This window comes from Dendropsophus ebraccatus, chromosome 2, assembly GCF_027789765.1.
Source record: "Dendropsophus ebraccatus isolate aDenEbr1 chromosome 2, aDenEbr1.pat, whole genome shotgun sequence".
Taxonomy (NCBI): Eukaryota; Metazoa; Chordata; class Amphibia; order Anura; family Hylidae; genus Dendropsophus; species Dendropsophus ebraccatus.
The window spans coordinates 40,045,404-40,061,229 of NC_091455.1; the positions used below are offsets into that span (position 1 = coordinate 40,045,404).

Here is a 15,826-nt window from a genome sequence, read left to right on the forward strand (position 1 = left end):
TAAAAGCAGTGGTCAAACGGATAAATATATAGATATAATGTAGAAATATATATATATTGGGCCTCAATTACTAACAACGTATTAATTTTAAGCTGTTGGTCGTGTCAGGTTTTTTGCGCCAAGTTCATTAATGTGACGCATGTTCTTAGTAAATCTGGAAGGTTTTTCACAGGTAAAAACTAAAACCCGACCATCCCGCCACTTCAGGAGTGGCTGTTTTTAGAATATAAAATCCGTTAAAAAAAGACAGTTTGCTCAGTGAACCTGTAGGTTGTGGCAAGTTTTAAAGGATACACCCATGACACACCCAACTTGGTCGGATTTGTGGACACATGCCTTTAGTAAATGTGTCGGTCTACTAAAAGTTGACAAAAAAATAGACAAAAGCCTGACAATTTGCTGCTAGGAACACTAGGAATACTGTACGATATACAGGGCTATGTTCACACTGCGTATGTTTCCGTCCGTAGTGCGAACCGCGAATATACGCACGTAGTTTCGAGGTTAATGCGTTCATTTGAAAGTATACGATATACGCCCGCACAATGCATACTACGTATGAGCTTACGGCCGGATCGTATACGGCGCCGTGAAAAATGAACACGACCATTGTTTGAGGACGGATATGTTGAAACTCATGGCCGTGGATTTCCATGCGGTCTCGTACAATGTACTTATTTCAGCCAAATTGAACTTGATTTTTCGATCCAAAAGGTTCTGTGAGTTTTATTGTGCTGGGCGAAGATTTCCAAGTAAATGACCTGCTTCAGATCGCTTCGAAACATGCTAGGGAAGCATAACTGTACTACGGGCGTATGTTCGCGGTTCGTACACATCCGGCCGCATGTCGATTTTTCCCACGCCCGTAGTTTCAGCCGCACATGTACGGCATGTATGAAATGCGGCCGGACTCATACGCAGTGTGAACATAGCCTAAAAGTGCATTGAGTAGCATATCTACATGATTTTCAACTGCATCAGGGTTGTATCTTAGCTTTGCTGCTTCTGCTACATCAGACTCTGCCCTTATACTTTTTAGGCTTTCCCACTTAGTATTTTGATCAGTACTAGAGATGAACAAATGCCGAGCATGCTTGGGTCTATCCAAACCTGAGCATGCAGCATTTGATTTCCGGTGGCTGCATGTTCACATGGCGTTGGAGACCGGCCATTGCGTGACTCGGCCGGGTCACTGAACAGCTCAGAAAAGATTATCCCAGCCGGGCCTGGGGCCGCCTGCTCTATTGTGTGAACTGACAGGGTTTTCTGCTGCCGCTATTCATTGAATAGCGGCTGCAAAAAACTGACATGTCAGTTTCTCACGTCGCCACTAGGGATCCTGGCCGGAGTGTATACTATGGGGGACATGTATCAACGGGCGTACAGGGGTTTTAAGGCGGAAAGTGCAGATTTGCGCATTATTTTATGCACAAATGGCCGATTTGCGCATAAAATATTCGCAAATCGGCACTTTCCGCCGGGTACGCCGGGGGGGGCGGGGAGGGGGTGTGAAGGGGTCGGAACGGAGGGCGCGGACTCAGAGTCCGCGCGATTCACCATCCGTTCCGCAAAAAGATACGCCTAAAACCAGTCCTCAGCTGGCGTAGGTTTTCGGGTGTGCGCACCGACGCGCACGGGATTTATGTAGAGGCAGTCCGCCTCTACATAAATCCCCGTAGCGCCGGAGATGCGGAACCATTTATAAGTCCGGCACAAAAAACGCCGGACTTAATAAATGTCCCCCTATGTGTATACACTCCGGCCCAGGATTCCTTCAGCCCTCAGCACAACGTAAGTTCCGTACTAATCACAGCCGTTGTTCAGAATGTGCATGTAACATTTAGGTAAATCTACAGGCAGAGTTATTTAGATATTTTACAATAGGAGGAATTACAATAATAGATTTAAGACCTTGTGTGTGGCTGTAAGTATGAACTGGTACCATACAGAACTCTGACAGTTCTTGCTTACTTGCCATTAGCTTTGGACAGCGCTAATTAAAAGTTTTCCCTTAAGAAAACAAGCCTCTACACAATGTGACAACACAAATTTATTTTTAGGGAAAAGTGCTAAAATAAAGCCAACAAATGCCTGGCATTAATATATACAAAAAAGCAGAAGAGCAGAGGGTAAGTATATAGCACTGTGTTGGTCATACATGGTGCATATTGCAGAATAGTAAATTAAGCTGAATCACACAGTAGCGACAATATGTAAACGCATGAACCCCTCCAAAAACTAAGGTAAAAAATCATGTACAAACACATATGTAAGGAGCCCAGAAATCAAAAGTAGAGATGAATAATGCCCAAGTTGCTTAAGGTAGACAATGAACAAAAAGCCCTATGGTCCCAGCCAATGCACATTTTGCTGTCAAACAGTTCCATCCAGTTGCTGAGAGCTCCACCGATAAAGAGAACAAACTGGGAGAAGTGCACGGTAGCCCATTTCACTACCCAATGATCTCAGTCCAGACGTCTCCATTATAAGTCTTTGGGGTTGCTGGATGGAGATGATTAACAATAAGGAAGTGACGTGCACCAACCCCCAACCAATTAAAACTTTTAACATGCCTGTCAGGATTGTATCTTTGCGGAGCGTTATGTGCCCCTCGGTTCGAGCTGTGCGGCCAAGAAGGCGCTGAATTTTTTTGTATTCTGTTCCTGTCTTTTTGTTTTGCAGTGTCTGAACAATGGTGTATCTGCTTACTTGGTTTGGTGGACACACCCGACTGCACCTGCAGAATTCTTTCTGGCCATGTCATGGTTAATCTGTGTTTTGGTTCTGCTGTGACTGACAGGTCTTGCTGCCAGTGGATTTGTTTTGTTGTCAGGTGTCTGTGCTTGGGGATCAGGGGGATGGTCCAATTACGTTCTGGATCAGAGCCCTGGCCTCCTATATAACTAACCCCAGTCTGTGTTCTCATTGCTGGTTATTGACTTTGTCTATTTGCGTCTCCTGAATCTTTGCCTTTGTATTTTTGACCTCCCTTGCTTGCTGCCTGACCCTGACCATATTGCCTTTTCTTTGACTACGTTTACTGGATTTTGATTTTGTACTTTTGCTACCCAATTGTTGTGACCCGCACTGTTTATTATTGTGACTATACTGTGACTATTCTTTATTGTGTTTGTTTGTCTGTCTTGTCCTGTGTGCACCTATACTAGTATAGGGAACATCTTTGTGATTGTTCGCGGCTGCTTAGGGCCATTTGAGGGAAGTAGGTAGGGACAGTTGGTAGGTTCAGCGTCAGGGCTTACTGTCTTGTCTTGTCCCTGCTGTCCAGTTCCTAACAATGCCCCTGTGAAGTTTTTTTTTATGACAGGTAGGCAATGAATAAGTTATAATAAATACAAACTGAAAACTGCAACTTGTCCCACATAATACTAGCCCTTACATGGCTATGTCAACAGAGAAGAATTTAAAAAAATATTCCAACTCTTGGAATGTCATGACAGGAAAACTAAGCTTCCTGGAGGAGGAGTTAAAGGGGTTATCCAGAGAGCAGAAAAGTCCTACCTCTTCAGCTCCAAAGAATGGAACTTCCTTTCTTTGACCGTTAGGAGAGGCAAGAGGAGGACGGAAGAATGTTGTGGGCATTGTGTGTGGATAAATCCATGCAATGTCCAATAGCTGCCCTATTTCCTGCGTCATAGCTAACATTGGACAGCTATTGCTCATTGCCGTCTCAAAAGTTATCATCCAAGATGGTCAGAGGGAGGACGTGCAGCGCCAGAGAGCAGAAGAGGTAGGACTTTTTCTGCAATATGAATAATCCCTTTAACCAGACAAATCCTGTAACACAAAACCATCTCCAAATAAAAAAAAAAAATTAAAAACTTTCATGTTCAGCCTTCCATATTTTTCAGATGAGGCCCAACTTATGTTGTCTTCAGATGTGAAACAAAAGTGAAACCTATTTACATTTTGATGTGTTTTTCTCAAAAGGTTTTCCAGCTTTGTCCCAGTTTCCTGTTGCACATGACGGGGGTTTTGTTTGTGCGGTGTGATTATTTGCGTGGGTCTAATTGTTTCATTTCTTATTGTTTCCAGTACAGCACATTCTTTGAGTTTAATGATCGACTAGAAGCTGTCCTCAAGAGAGCGTACATTTACAGGTGAGGCGCAAACTGTGAAAACTTGCCAGAAAAGCATAATTTATTACACAGCGGAATGCAAACCAGCCGCTAAATTACCTTCCTGATAACTAACTTAAGTTTATTTTAAGAAATTAGAAGAAAAATGTGAAAGAAAGAAAGAATGACGTGTATCAGTTCACTCGACCTGCCATGTAAATGGCCACCCTGGATCTCCGCAAACCTAGGGAGAGCAGAAACCCAATTATATCATTATTAATAATTAATAAAATAATTAATAAATTATATTTAAAAAATCCTGACAAGTCTGTAGCATCTTTACTTGAAGGGATTATCTAGCACTACAAAAACATAGCCACTTTCTTCCAGAGACAGCACCACTCTTGTCTCCAGTTCAGGTGTGGTTTGCAATTAAGCTCCATTTACTTCAATAGAACTGAGTTACAAAACCTACACCCAACCTGGAGACAAGAGCTGTGCTGTCTCTGGAAGAAAGCTGCCATGTTTTTTTTAGCGCTGGACAACCCCTTTAAATCTCAACATCGTGTCATTCATCTATTATTCCTCTTAGAATTTAGGGAAAAATTGACAACTCGGTGTTACTCATCCCTGCAAACTCTGACTCTATCCAGTAAGATCAAACAACACCAGAGAGTGTATGGACACACCCCTTTGACATGAGAAATTGTAACACCCAGTTGTCAATTTATTTTTAAATTTATAGAAGGAATAACAGAGGATTTACCAATGAAGAGTTATAAGTAAAGTTTGTTCAGATTTGTTATTTTATGTAAAAAATAAAAAAAAAGTATTTACTATAGTGGACAGGTCAGGCAAGTTGATGGGTTCTCATTCCCAAACCTGTCTAATATTTAGCTTTTTGGCTATGTATTAGGCAGGGTAGATTGTTTAATACTAATTTTATGAGCATCTGGCAGAGTGATTTCTTACCCATTCTAAACATGTGTAATATATTTTTAGATTATAAACTGTGTTTGCTGTCTGTGCTGTATGTGAATAAAGTACCTAGAATCATTGGGGTGTTACACAGCAGCTCTGAGTCATGAAGTAGTCTCTCTGCGTTCATCTCTTCCTCTGCTGCAAGCACGCCTCCTGTCTGATGATTGACAGCTGTGACATCAGCACAAGCTTGTCTGGCAGAAGGCATGCTTGCAAAGAAATGACTCTTTGACCTAAAGGTGTTGTGTAATGCTACAGGCACTCTAGCTATTTCATTCACATACAACACAAGCAGACAGTACAGTAAGCTGTGTCAGTACAGTAGCACATGGTACTCGCTCAACACTAATTAATACATGATTACTACACACATTACATGACTATTCTTTTTATGATGATGACCACTTACCATAGATTTATGGCTGTATATACCCATCATTGTAAATGTACAAGGTAAGTGTGAAGCTCCAGGAACAAGTTAGATCCACCGAGATGGAGGAGAAGAATAAAGCGTCTTCACCTATGTTGCTCAGTGAGTGCTTCGTAGTAATCAGAGGCAGGCTAATATCACAACAGGGGGCTATTTTCTTTAAAATGGATTCTCCGGTTACAGAGGAAAAACTGCAAACTAAAAACAGAAAAATAAAGTCTATTTAACCTCCCATACTCTTTTATGATCTCATGGGAGACACATAATATCATGTAATAAATAATATGTAAGTTCATGTGCACCTACTGTACCTGAGGAAGGCGTTGTTCCAACCCAGAAACACGTTGTTATTGTGCAATTAGTTTGTCATTACAACCCAAACAAACAGCGCCTGCCAATTCCATTTTTAATATTTTGGAAGGATCTTTATCCTCATGTTTTCAAAGGTTTTTGTGCCCTCTGTACAAGACTGTCCGGTGAGCAAGTATTCACACCACCATCTACAGGAAATGAGGAGCAAGTGAACACTGACCTGACAGGTCGGCACTTGCTTGCTCCTCTGAATTGGCCCATGTAATAGGGGCTTTAGAAAAAAAAAAAGCAGCAACCACACAATAAAAAAAATTTTGCATGTTATATATGTGTGAAAGTGACTGAAACATAATGAATTTTAGCATTTTATTTACTGAGCTTAAAAAGCAAGGGCTTGGTTGGGGAGGGGTTAACAATACAAGACTCTTTGCCTACAGTACAGAGGGTTCTCCGTGTTGCTATTATTGCCCCCATTAAATATTATATCGTTATTTTACAGGGTCATTAGGACAACAGGATACCTATTGTTCATTCTTCACATGAACGCCTGTATTTACTACTGGGCTTCGTCCTATGAAGGCATTGGTAGCACCAAATGGGTTTACGATGGAAACGGCAACATGTGAGTTCTATACATCATTGCACTTATAGATATTTATTGGCCATGTTCGGATCGATGCATGAAACGGTTAAAACGTCTGCAGACGATAAATCAGACTTAACCCCCCTATTACTGAGCAAGATCAGGGGATATTTTTAGCAGCTTGATACGTGTTTGTCATAAGGCGCAGTTAATGCTAATATGTTATCACAAAAGGTCATATGCAGCAGCCACCCGTATAACTATCTGTCATTTGACGGACTGACAGCTTGTTATTTCATTTGCTCTACAAATGACACCAAGACAATAGAAATGATGGAGAGATCCAAGATGGAGTATATTATATATGCATCCGAGGTATCATGGGACTCACAGTGACATACGCCGCCATGATCGCAATGGAGTTTGAAAATATCTTAAAGTGAACAAATACATTTTTACTCCCGATGACTCCCATGCCGCCATTCATCTTCAGCAGCCAAGGGGCTACAAGGTATCCATTATGAAGAGCGCTTTTTTTTTAATCGACGTTCTCCTTTGAGATCACTTGTTTCTATAGAACTTAATTCTTTAAGATGACCACAGGCTATGTCTGTATTTCTACTTCCTGAAGGACAGATGTTTCCAGAACTTTATTTTGTATTTTATGTTGCTTTTTTCCATAGCCTTTTTATTTTTTAATTGGCGTAGGAGTTTTTTCCTATGGGCTGTGAAAGCAATCCATTATACACAGTCCTATAATCTCTTCATTAAAATTATTTTACATGTCTATATTGTCGCTTGTCGAGTCGCTGGTTTCACACATGGAAGTTTTAAAAAAAAAAAACTGCCACTGCAATTTTTGAGCCAAAGCCAGAAGTGTATCCAGCAGGTAAGAGAGCTATAGGTACTTCCTTCACTTTACCCATTACCTTGCATCCACTTCTGGTTTTGGCTGAAAAACTGCAATGGCGGGTTTCCAAAAAATTGTCACGTGTAAAACCAGCATAAAGGCCCCATACACTTTATACTTGGAGGGTTATTACGGCGATCTCAGGTCTATATTCAAGATGTTCAAGTCGGGAAACTAAAGATCCCAGCATGCATTGCACTTCAGATCCAACTGCCAAGTATTTGCCTCTTCTTATAGTATCTGCCTATCGGTGGCTCAATCTGCTTTTGGTGTACACTGTAAATAAAATATCTATCTATTTATCTATCCAGCTATCCTTCTACATAGATTAGAAAGAAAAAGAAATAGAGAAAGAGATAAAACAACTGTGTTTCCTTTCCCCTGTACTGCTCTGGAGGTTGTCACTGTTCTGTTGTTTTCCCACCCCTTGGCCAGGTTCTCAGCGATTGCTGTAATATCAGTGATGGGCGTGGTTACAGGTGAGGTGGTACAGCTTGGTTAAATCTTTCTTAAGTGGAGTACGCCTTTAATTCTTTCCTAACCTTTTAAGTTTGCCAAAAACGCCACTGGTGATGGGTCCAGTCGTCCAGTCTCTGCTGAGAGATAACGGTTGGGCTTGATGGATTTTTACTGACGTACCCTTTTGTTCTTGGAGAGATAAGCCCCCTTCCCCCTTAGAGAGTTCATGAACGATCCGACATGCCAAACATTTATGTGTATAGGGGGACAGGAGAGATATGATTGTTATTGAAGGTGTATAGGCATCTTAAGACAACCCTTTTTATATGACAAAGTAGAGCATAAGCCAGAGTTGAGCAGTTCACACCCTAGCGGACCCAGTTATGTCTATATGGTCACCATGTATGCTACATTTTCCCTGCAGTGACCTCTCCATGTTAAATGTATGGATGGCTGGATTTTTGGTAATAACAGCTGACTACTTGTAACTATGCTCGTTGGACAGTAGACTTGCCTTTCCTGGGTCCTAACATTGAATTCAAAACTCAGATACCCCTAGGACTTATAGTAGGATAGAATAAGGCGACCAGGAAGCAATTGCAAGGAAAATCTTACAATGCTTTATGTACAACGTTTTTTAATTTTTCTTTTTTACATTACTGCTTTCTGAGAGCTACTATATAAAGCCATACCGTTTTAATTTCTCCATCAATGTAGCCAATGGTTTTGTTTTTGTTTTGTTTTTTTAGAACTCAGGCACACTGGATTTCTCTAGAGACGCATTTGAGACGGTCTGTGCACCCTTATTAAAAACTATGGGGGAAATTAATCACACATGGTGTAAAGTGAAACTGGCTCAGTTGCCCCTAACAACCAATCAGATTCCACCTTTCATTTTCCAAAGAGTCTGTGAGGAAAGAAAGGTGGACTCTGATTGGTTGTTAGGGGCAACTGAGCCAGTTTCACTTTACACCATGTTTGATAAATCTCCCCCAATGGCTTATTTGCTGCACGGGGAGGTCTCTTCTGTGGTTGCGGACGAAACTAATCCGTACTCCTCACATGCATAAATGAGCCTCAGGCATCCACGACCCTTGACAGGCACCATGGCTACAAGATAGTCAATGCTATTAACTTCACCTATCAGTGGTTTGAAGGTTTCGCTGATCGGTGTATCCATCAATACGTTCCGCTTCTCCAGCTCTATAACATGCTACCTACAGATAGGACTTCACTTGCAATGTGCCAGGTTCTTTTTTCATTCCCTTTTACCTTTTTCTCTCAACCTCGTTTGATCCTTCTAAATTATTGTAAGATGAGGTTTTTTTACAGCTGAAATTGATTTTTTTTTGGTTCAATTCAAGTTTTATACGAACAACCCAGCTATGCATATTATGTTTTATTTATTTTTTAAGTGAAAACTTTAAAATGATCAGTTTATTCCTAAAAATCCTATCATCTTGCCAGCCTCCACTATGGGGTAGAACCTAGGAGGTTGCGCGTTCCTTACACTGTGATATGGCCTCTGCCTCGCTTATTATTAATGCTCAGTCTGTTACATTCTGCTCTGGCTGTTTACACATTAGCATGCCAGTCTATAATAGTATTTGTTTAATTCAGTGCCAGAGGCTCTGGAATGGGTATCAATGTGTTGCAGAGTAACCTGGCATACTATAACCCAAAGCATTATTATTTTAGCTCCACTTTATGAATAAAATGCTTGTGTTCTGTACTGTCATAGCTGAACAGCTCCTGACTATTATTATAGGATTGTTATGCTTTGTCAACCATTTTGCACACTTTTCCCATATGCTGCTGTTATTTTGCATGCTCCTACCTCTGGTTATTTCCATATTCCTGACTGTGGCTTTAGACGGGAGCAGTATACAGACAATGCAACAGTCTCGAATGCCAAAGAGGGCATATTGAGCTTGCCACTTTAGCTGAACATATGACAACATATGGAAATTTTCCTAATACCAGTTCTATAAGTTTTTACGTAGGATTCCAAATAAATATTCTAAATTATTTTATCCAAAGAGTACAAACAATGCAAAAGTGACATCCCACCTACTATAAAACGAGACAAACTACATAACATGTATGACATTGAAATAATTTTGTCTATTGACTGGTGCGCGCCCTTATGTGGGTGTACTTGAGTGATAATAGTATTTCTGACCACACTGAATGGATTTGTCAGAGCATTTCTCGCTCTGTAGGCTCCATGTATAAATTACCCTATTTTCCCTGAGTTTAGCTACAGAAGTACTGCAACTTCCTCTTACATCTCAGAAGCACCGCACCCTGTCTGTCCTCCAGTCCTCCATGCTGTTATAGTGTTTTAAAGGGGTTATCCAGCGCTACGAAAACATGGCCACTTTCTTCCAGAGACAGCCCCATCTCTTGTCTCCAGCTTGGGCAGGGTTTGGCTGCTCAGTTCCATTGAAGTGAATGGAGCTTAAAGGAGACGTCCGGCCAAAATTATTTTTTTATATGTTATTACTTATGGAAAGTTATACATTTTTCTAATGTACATTAATTATGGGAAATGCTCATATACTGCTATTTCCCTTAATTTAGTGTATCAGGAAGTGTTGGAATTCTCTCAGAAGCAGTGACGTCACGACGTGTCCAGCAGGGGGCGCTCTATATATAGAAGTCAATGAGTACCATTGACTTCAATATATAGTGCGCCACTAGACACTCTATTGAATTATTTGATGTGTATGTAATGTAATGTTATGTACTGTACTTTGTGATTGAATACATTTATGGAATACTACTACTGCTCCCCAAAGTATCCCATAAATGTATTCAATGAATACATTTGCAGGGCACCGAGCAGGGAGGGAGAGGAGTGCCATCTACCTCCCCCCTCCCTCCTTGCTCGGTGCTGTGCACATATACACAGTACTACTCCCCCATTATCTGCAGATAATGGGGGAGTAGTACCTGTGCTATCTATGCCCATCATATCACCGCCGCTCACAAAAGGGCCGCTCTTCATGCCCCCTCCTCCTCCTCTCCCCCCTTCTCCTCCCGGCTTCAAACTAACTATCGCGCCACTGACTCCCACCCGCCTGCTCCTCACACTATCTCGCCGCCAGCCGCCGCTCTCTGCTCCTGCATGCTGGCCCCGTCAGCCTTTCCCCACCCCAGCCAGGAGCATGGCGCTCCCGGTTCTTCCTGGTGTCCCCGGCCGGGGTGGGGGAGGGCTGACGCGGCCGGCATGCAGGAGTAGAGAGCGGCGGCTGGCGGCGGGATAGTGTGAGGAGCGGGCGGGTGGGAGTCAGCGGCGCAATAGTTAGTTTGAAGCTGGGAGGAGGAGGGGGAGCAGAGGAGGAGCAAGGACACTTGCTCCCCAAAGTATTCCATAAATGTATTCAATCACAAAGTACAGTACATAACATTACATACTTATCAAATGATTCAATAGAGTGTCCAGCAGGGGCGCACTATATATAGAAGTCAATGGTACTCATTGACTTCTATATATAGAGCACCACCTGCTGGACACTCTATAGGAATTACACCATTCGTCGTGACGTCACTGCTTCTGAGAGAATTGTAACACTTCCTGATACACTAAATTAAGGGAAATAGCAGTATATGAGCATTTCCATTAATTAATGTACATTACAAAAATTGTATAACTTTCCATAAGTAATAACATATAAAAAATAATTTTGGCCGGACTTCTCCTTTAATTGCAAACCGCACCTGAACTGGAGACAAGAGTGGTGTTGTCTCTGGAAGAAAGTGGCCATGTTTTTGTAGCGCTGGATAAATCCTTTAATGAACTAGCAGAGAATTCTGATAACTATCCAGGGAGAGAAGTGTCCATGTTTTTATACTGTATGCAATCCTCTGTGCTTCAAATAGGAATGATAAGTATACACACACAAAAGCCCACAAACAGACACAAGCTGTAAACATTAAAAGTTAAATCTTAGCATCTATAGTCTAATAGTGGCACCCTCTTTCTGTAATTTCAAGTGAATATATTGCCACTGGGACTTGGTTCATCAGATTGTTGGGAACCCATACCAGTCCCATTGTAACGACACAAACAGACACAGCAGCAGAGGGTTTGGGACATTGTATACATGAAAGGGCTTAGCATTTCTGTTCCTAATAAAGATGTGGCATGAGATAATTTAGCAATTTAAGGCCCTATTCCACCAACAGATCTGACGACAGATTATCTGCCAAAGATTTGAAGCCAAACCCAGGAGTGGATATGAAAAGAGGAGAAATCCAGTCTTTCCTTTATGACCTGTTCTCTGATTATAGTCTGTTCCTGGGTTTGGCTTCAAATCTTTGGCAGATAATCTGTCGTCAGATCTGTTGGTGGAATAGGGCCTTTAATGTGTGTGTGTGTGTGTGTGTGTGTGTGTGTGTATGTGTAGACCTTCCATTCTCTTCCTTCTTACTACATTTTTTTCAAGTGGAATAGTCATTGTGGTTTTTCAGTGAGTGCAGAGACTTTGAACAGTTACATCCTACATATATTTTCAATAGATAATGGCCCCAGTTTATTGTGAACAGTGTGGATTAACAATATATTCTATAGAACAATGTCCGTGGTGTATACACACTGAATAAACTGCGTCCGGTGTTCTATGCAGCCGCACAAAAAAACTGACATGTCTATTTTGTGCGGCCCCGCACAAAATAGGCTGCACACACTATGTAATGACGGCTCCCTGTTTTCTATGGCTAATTGGAGTGCTGGCATACCCTAATGTGCACCCTAATACAGCAGTAGCGGCCGGGGTAAATATCTCAGACAGCGGCCGTTCTGTAACACGGCCGTGTCACACAATGGCCACTGTTTGTGATCCTGGCCATAAAGTAGATGTAGATAAAAAAATGAATGTAAAAAAGAACTGTAGAAAGAAGCATTTTACTTTAGATATAAAATTCATTATCTTCATATTCAGTAAATGATGATCTGTACAATACGAAACACATTAACATGAATTATCCTTCGTCCCCTGTTAAGAATGTGCATCCATGCAAGTAGCAGTAAAAAAAAAAAAAGCTTTTACGTTTTTAAGTTGGAGACCTAGGTCTTTAATACCATCTCCTCATATGTAGGATCACCATGCTGTAGATGCTGGAGGAAGCTCAAGTGTAAACACAGATAAAACAATAGTGAATAGTGTTGAGCGGACTTGACAAAAGTTCAGCAATGTTCCTTAAACTTGCTTATCATTTGACTCCCGGCAGCTGGGAAAGTTGGCTGCATCCAACATCTCGAGCCACTGGGAGTCAGATGCAGAGCGCACAGGTTCGGAGAACGTTGCCGAATATGAACACTAGTAGTGAAAGGTCAGATTGGCCCATCAGAAACCAAGTGGATCCCGTGCCAAGTGTTGACACAGCAAAGGTCCAATGGTTTTAGAGTTATTCTATGCAATAAACTATTCTTTGATTCCACAACAACCTTCTATAATGTATTCATTTATTATAAAGAAAAAAGATTGGCCTAGAATGGATGGAAGTATAAACTATTTGTGATCCCTCAGAATTATGTTCACTAGTGTATGCAAGCAGGGCTGGAACATAGTATTTTGGTGCACTGGGCAGATGAGGCAAATTGTGCCTTGGTCACATAGTCACTCTTGGGTCTAATGGTGGTGTGTATTAGTTCAAAGCTTTATTTTTTATTTATTTTGTGGTATAACCCCTTTAAGTAAGCCACAACAATTTCAAACACCGTTTTTCTAGGCAACTTGTTGTTCAACATCAGACAGAGGACATGCAGACAGAGGAGGAGAGCTACTGCCAGATGCAGTAGGGCTAAAACAGGAAACAGAAGCCAATGAGATAGCTTGAGAGGGCATCTGGTCAGGGTCAGCCGAGCATCCTGGGGGGCCCAACGGCCATTCGACCGTCACATCTGATCTCACTGTAGCTGCATCACATCACTCAGGGGCCTATCAGACGATTCATGAGCCCCCATGTGATATGCAGCACACTAGAACATTACCTTACACACACCCGTCGCTGTAGGTCTCCCTTTATTCTGATGTCCTAGGGTTTATGAATCCCACAGAGTACATGTACATGTCTAAATGACTGTTTGGTTTGTATGTCTTTTACTTTTAATATGCTGTCAGAATAACACAAACACAGAAAAACTAATAATGACTGTTGTTTTATTTATTTGCAGGTACCTGCGATGTTACTACTTTGCAGTACGGACTTTAATCACAATAGGTGGCCTTGCCGAACCGCAAACAATATTTGAAATCCTTTTCCAGCTGTTAAATTATTTTTCCGGGGTCTTCGTCTTTTCAAGTTTAATTGGACAGGTAACAAATGGCTAAATACTAGCATCACGGTTACCGTATCGGTACAGGCGAATACAATACCCATGGAAAATAATTGCTTCAAAGAGAATCATTAGTTTGAAGCAGTGTCACCTGTCGTCTCCTCATGAAACCAAAATAGGTCATGTCCTCCGGGGTTTCTAAAGCGAAATCACAGGTGATATAATTATTAACTTAAACATATTTACAATAAAGATATTAATGGACCCCTATTACCAGACTGAGGACAAAAGGGTATCATTTTGGCCTCTATCTGAGGGGGTTTACATTGAGATTTATGTTTATTTGCTGTATGGAATAGCACACAGTGAGGGAACTCTTTTAAAACAGTCGCCACTAGATCTCTGTGCGCTTTAAGCTGTGACTTCTTGCTCTCTTTGTGCTTGCTGTCAGGGTTTCAGATATTTCCACACTAAGGTCATTACATGAGCTGTGAGAGCCAATCTGCTAGATCAGTGCTCGCTTACCGAGCCTATGAGCCTCATTAGCGATGTCTATTCAGCCCCTGCTGCATATACAGAAAATAATAAAGTAATACTTACCTATCAACACTTCCTGGTGTCCTCCTGGCTTGTACCTGCTCAACACAGCTGCCACTCAGCCAATCCCTGATCAAGAGGGGAAAACATCATTGCCAATGACTAGCTGAACAGCCTTTCACTTTAAAGACAGCCTCAGAAGCTTCAGCAGGACACCAGGGAGATTGGACAAGTAAGTACTACTAAATTATATTCTATATACTGTTTCAGGCAAAAAGACCCATTTGGTCAGCTCTCCTACAACACCCTTCACACTAGGCTGGAGCACGTTGCTATAGCTGAAATTGCAAACACACAACACAAAAAAAATGCAACAGCTCACCACTATTGGCAAAATATAGACATGAAAATCGCTAAAAGCAGCCCCCAAATGCTAAAAAAAATCTCCATAAAAATAATTAGCAATGTCTGTGCAGACCTTGCTGCATATACAGAAAATAATGAAGAAATACTTACCTCTACACACTCCCAGGTGTCCTCCTGGCTTCTACCTGCTCAACGCAGCCACCACTGACACATCTCTGCAGTAATAGGCCGCTGAGCCAATCACTGATCAAGAGGGGAAAACACTATTGCCAATGATTAGTTTAACGGCTTTTCACTTCAAAGATGGCCTCAGAAGCTTCAGCAGCAGCAGGACACCGGAAGCGTGGACAGGTAAGTATTATTTTATATTTTTATATACTGTTTCATTAGCCATGACCCAGATGAAGTGCCCCAATTATATCCCTGTACACAGTCCTGTCCTCAGCGGTGATGTGCACATGCTCCTTACAGAGATGTCATTGGGGCATGTCTGCCGGGCATCTCAAAGTGGCAGCAGCAGCACTGGATCCAAAACAAGTACAGCGGTGAGTCAGTTTGTTTGTTTTTTTTCCCACCAACCATTGCTTGGCCCTTTAACAAACCTATATGACATTTTCTGAAAGGCAGAATGGAGTCCTCTTTACAGTGTTGTTCTAGTGGAATGATTATTTATGTCCGTCCTTGGAGATATTGCTTAATTAAAGGGAAAAAAATCTCATCCATGAACAAATGAGCCTTTGCCAGTTTGTTAAAGTAGCTGGATGTATGTAGACACTCGAATTTCCATTTAAAAAATCAATGAGACATCCACTTCAGCAGAGACCTGAGGATCATGTTGTGTACTAGACAACAAAGTGCGACGAGTTTATTATTAGAGGTTCAGATTAAA

The 15,826-nt window shown here is 41.6% G+C and overlaps 1 protein-coding gene across 6 annotated transcripts in view; it reads left to right on the plus strand.

Annotated features, from left to right (window-relative positions):
• The window catches only part of CNGB3 (cyclic nucleotide gated channel subunit beta 3), a 105,450-nt gene that overhangs the window by 51,953 nt on the left and 37,671 nt on the right, over positions 1-15,826 (plus strand). For all 6 annotated transcript variants that reach the window (XM_069957402.1, XM_069957404.1, XM_069957405.1 and 3 more), the window contains exons 10-12: positions 4,054-4,118; positions 6,299-6,421; positions 13,933-14,074. In XM_069957402.1, coding sequence (XP_069813503.1) covers positions 4,054-4,118; positions 6,299-6,421; positions 13,933-14,074 — 330 coding nt within the window. The remainder of the gene's footprint in view (positions 1-4,053; positions 4,119-6,298; positions 6,422-13,932; positions 14,075-15,826) is intronic.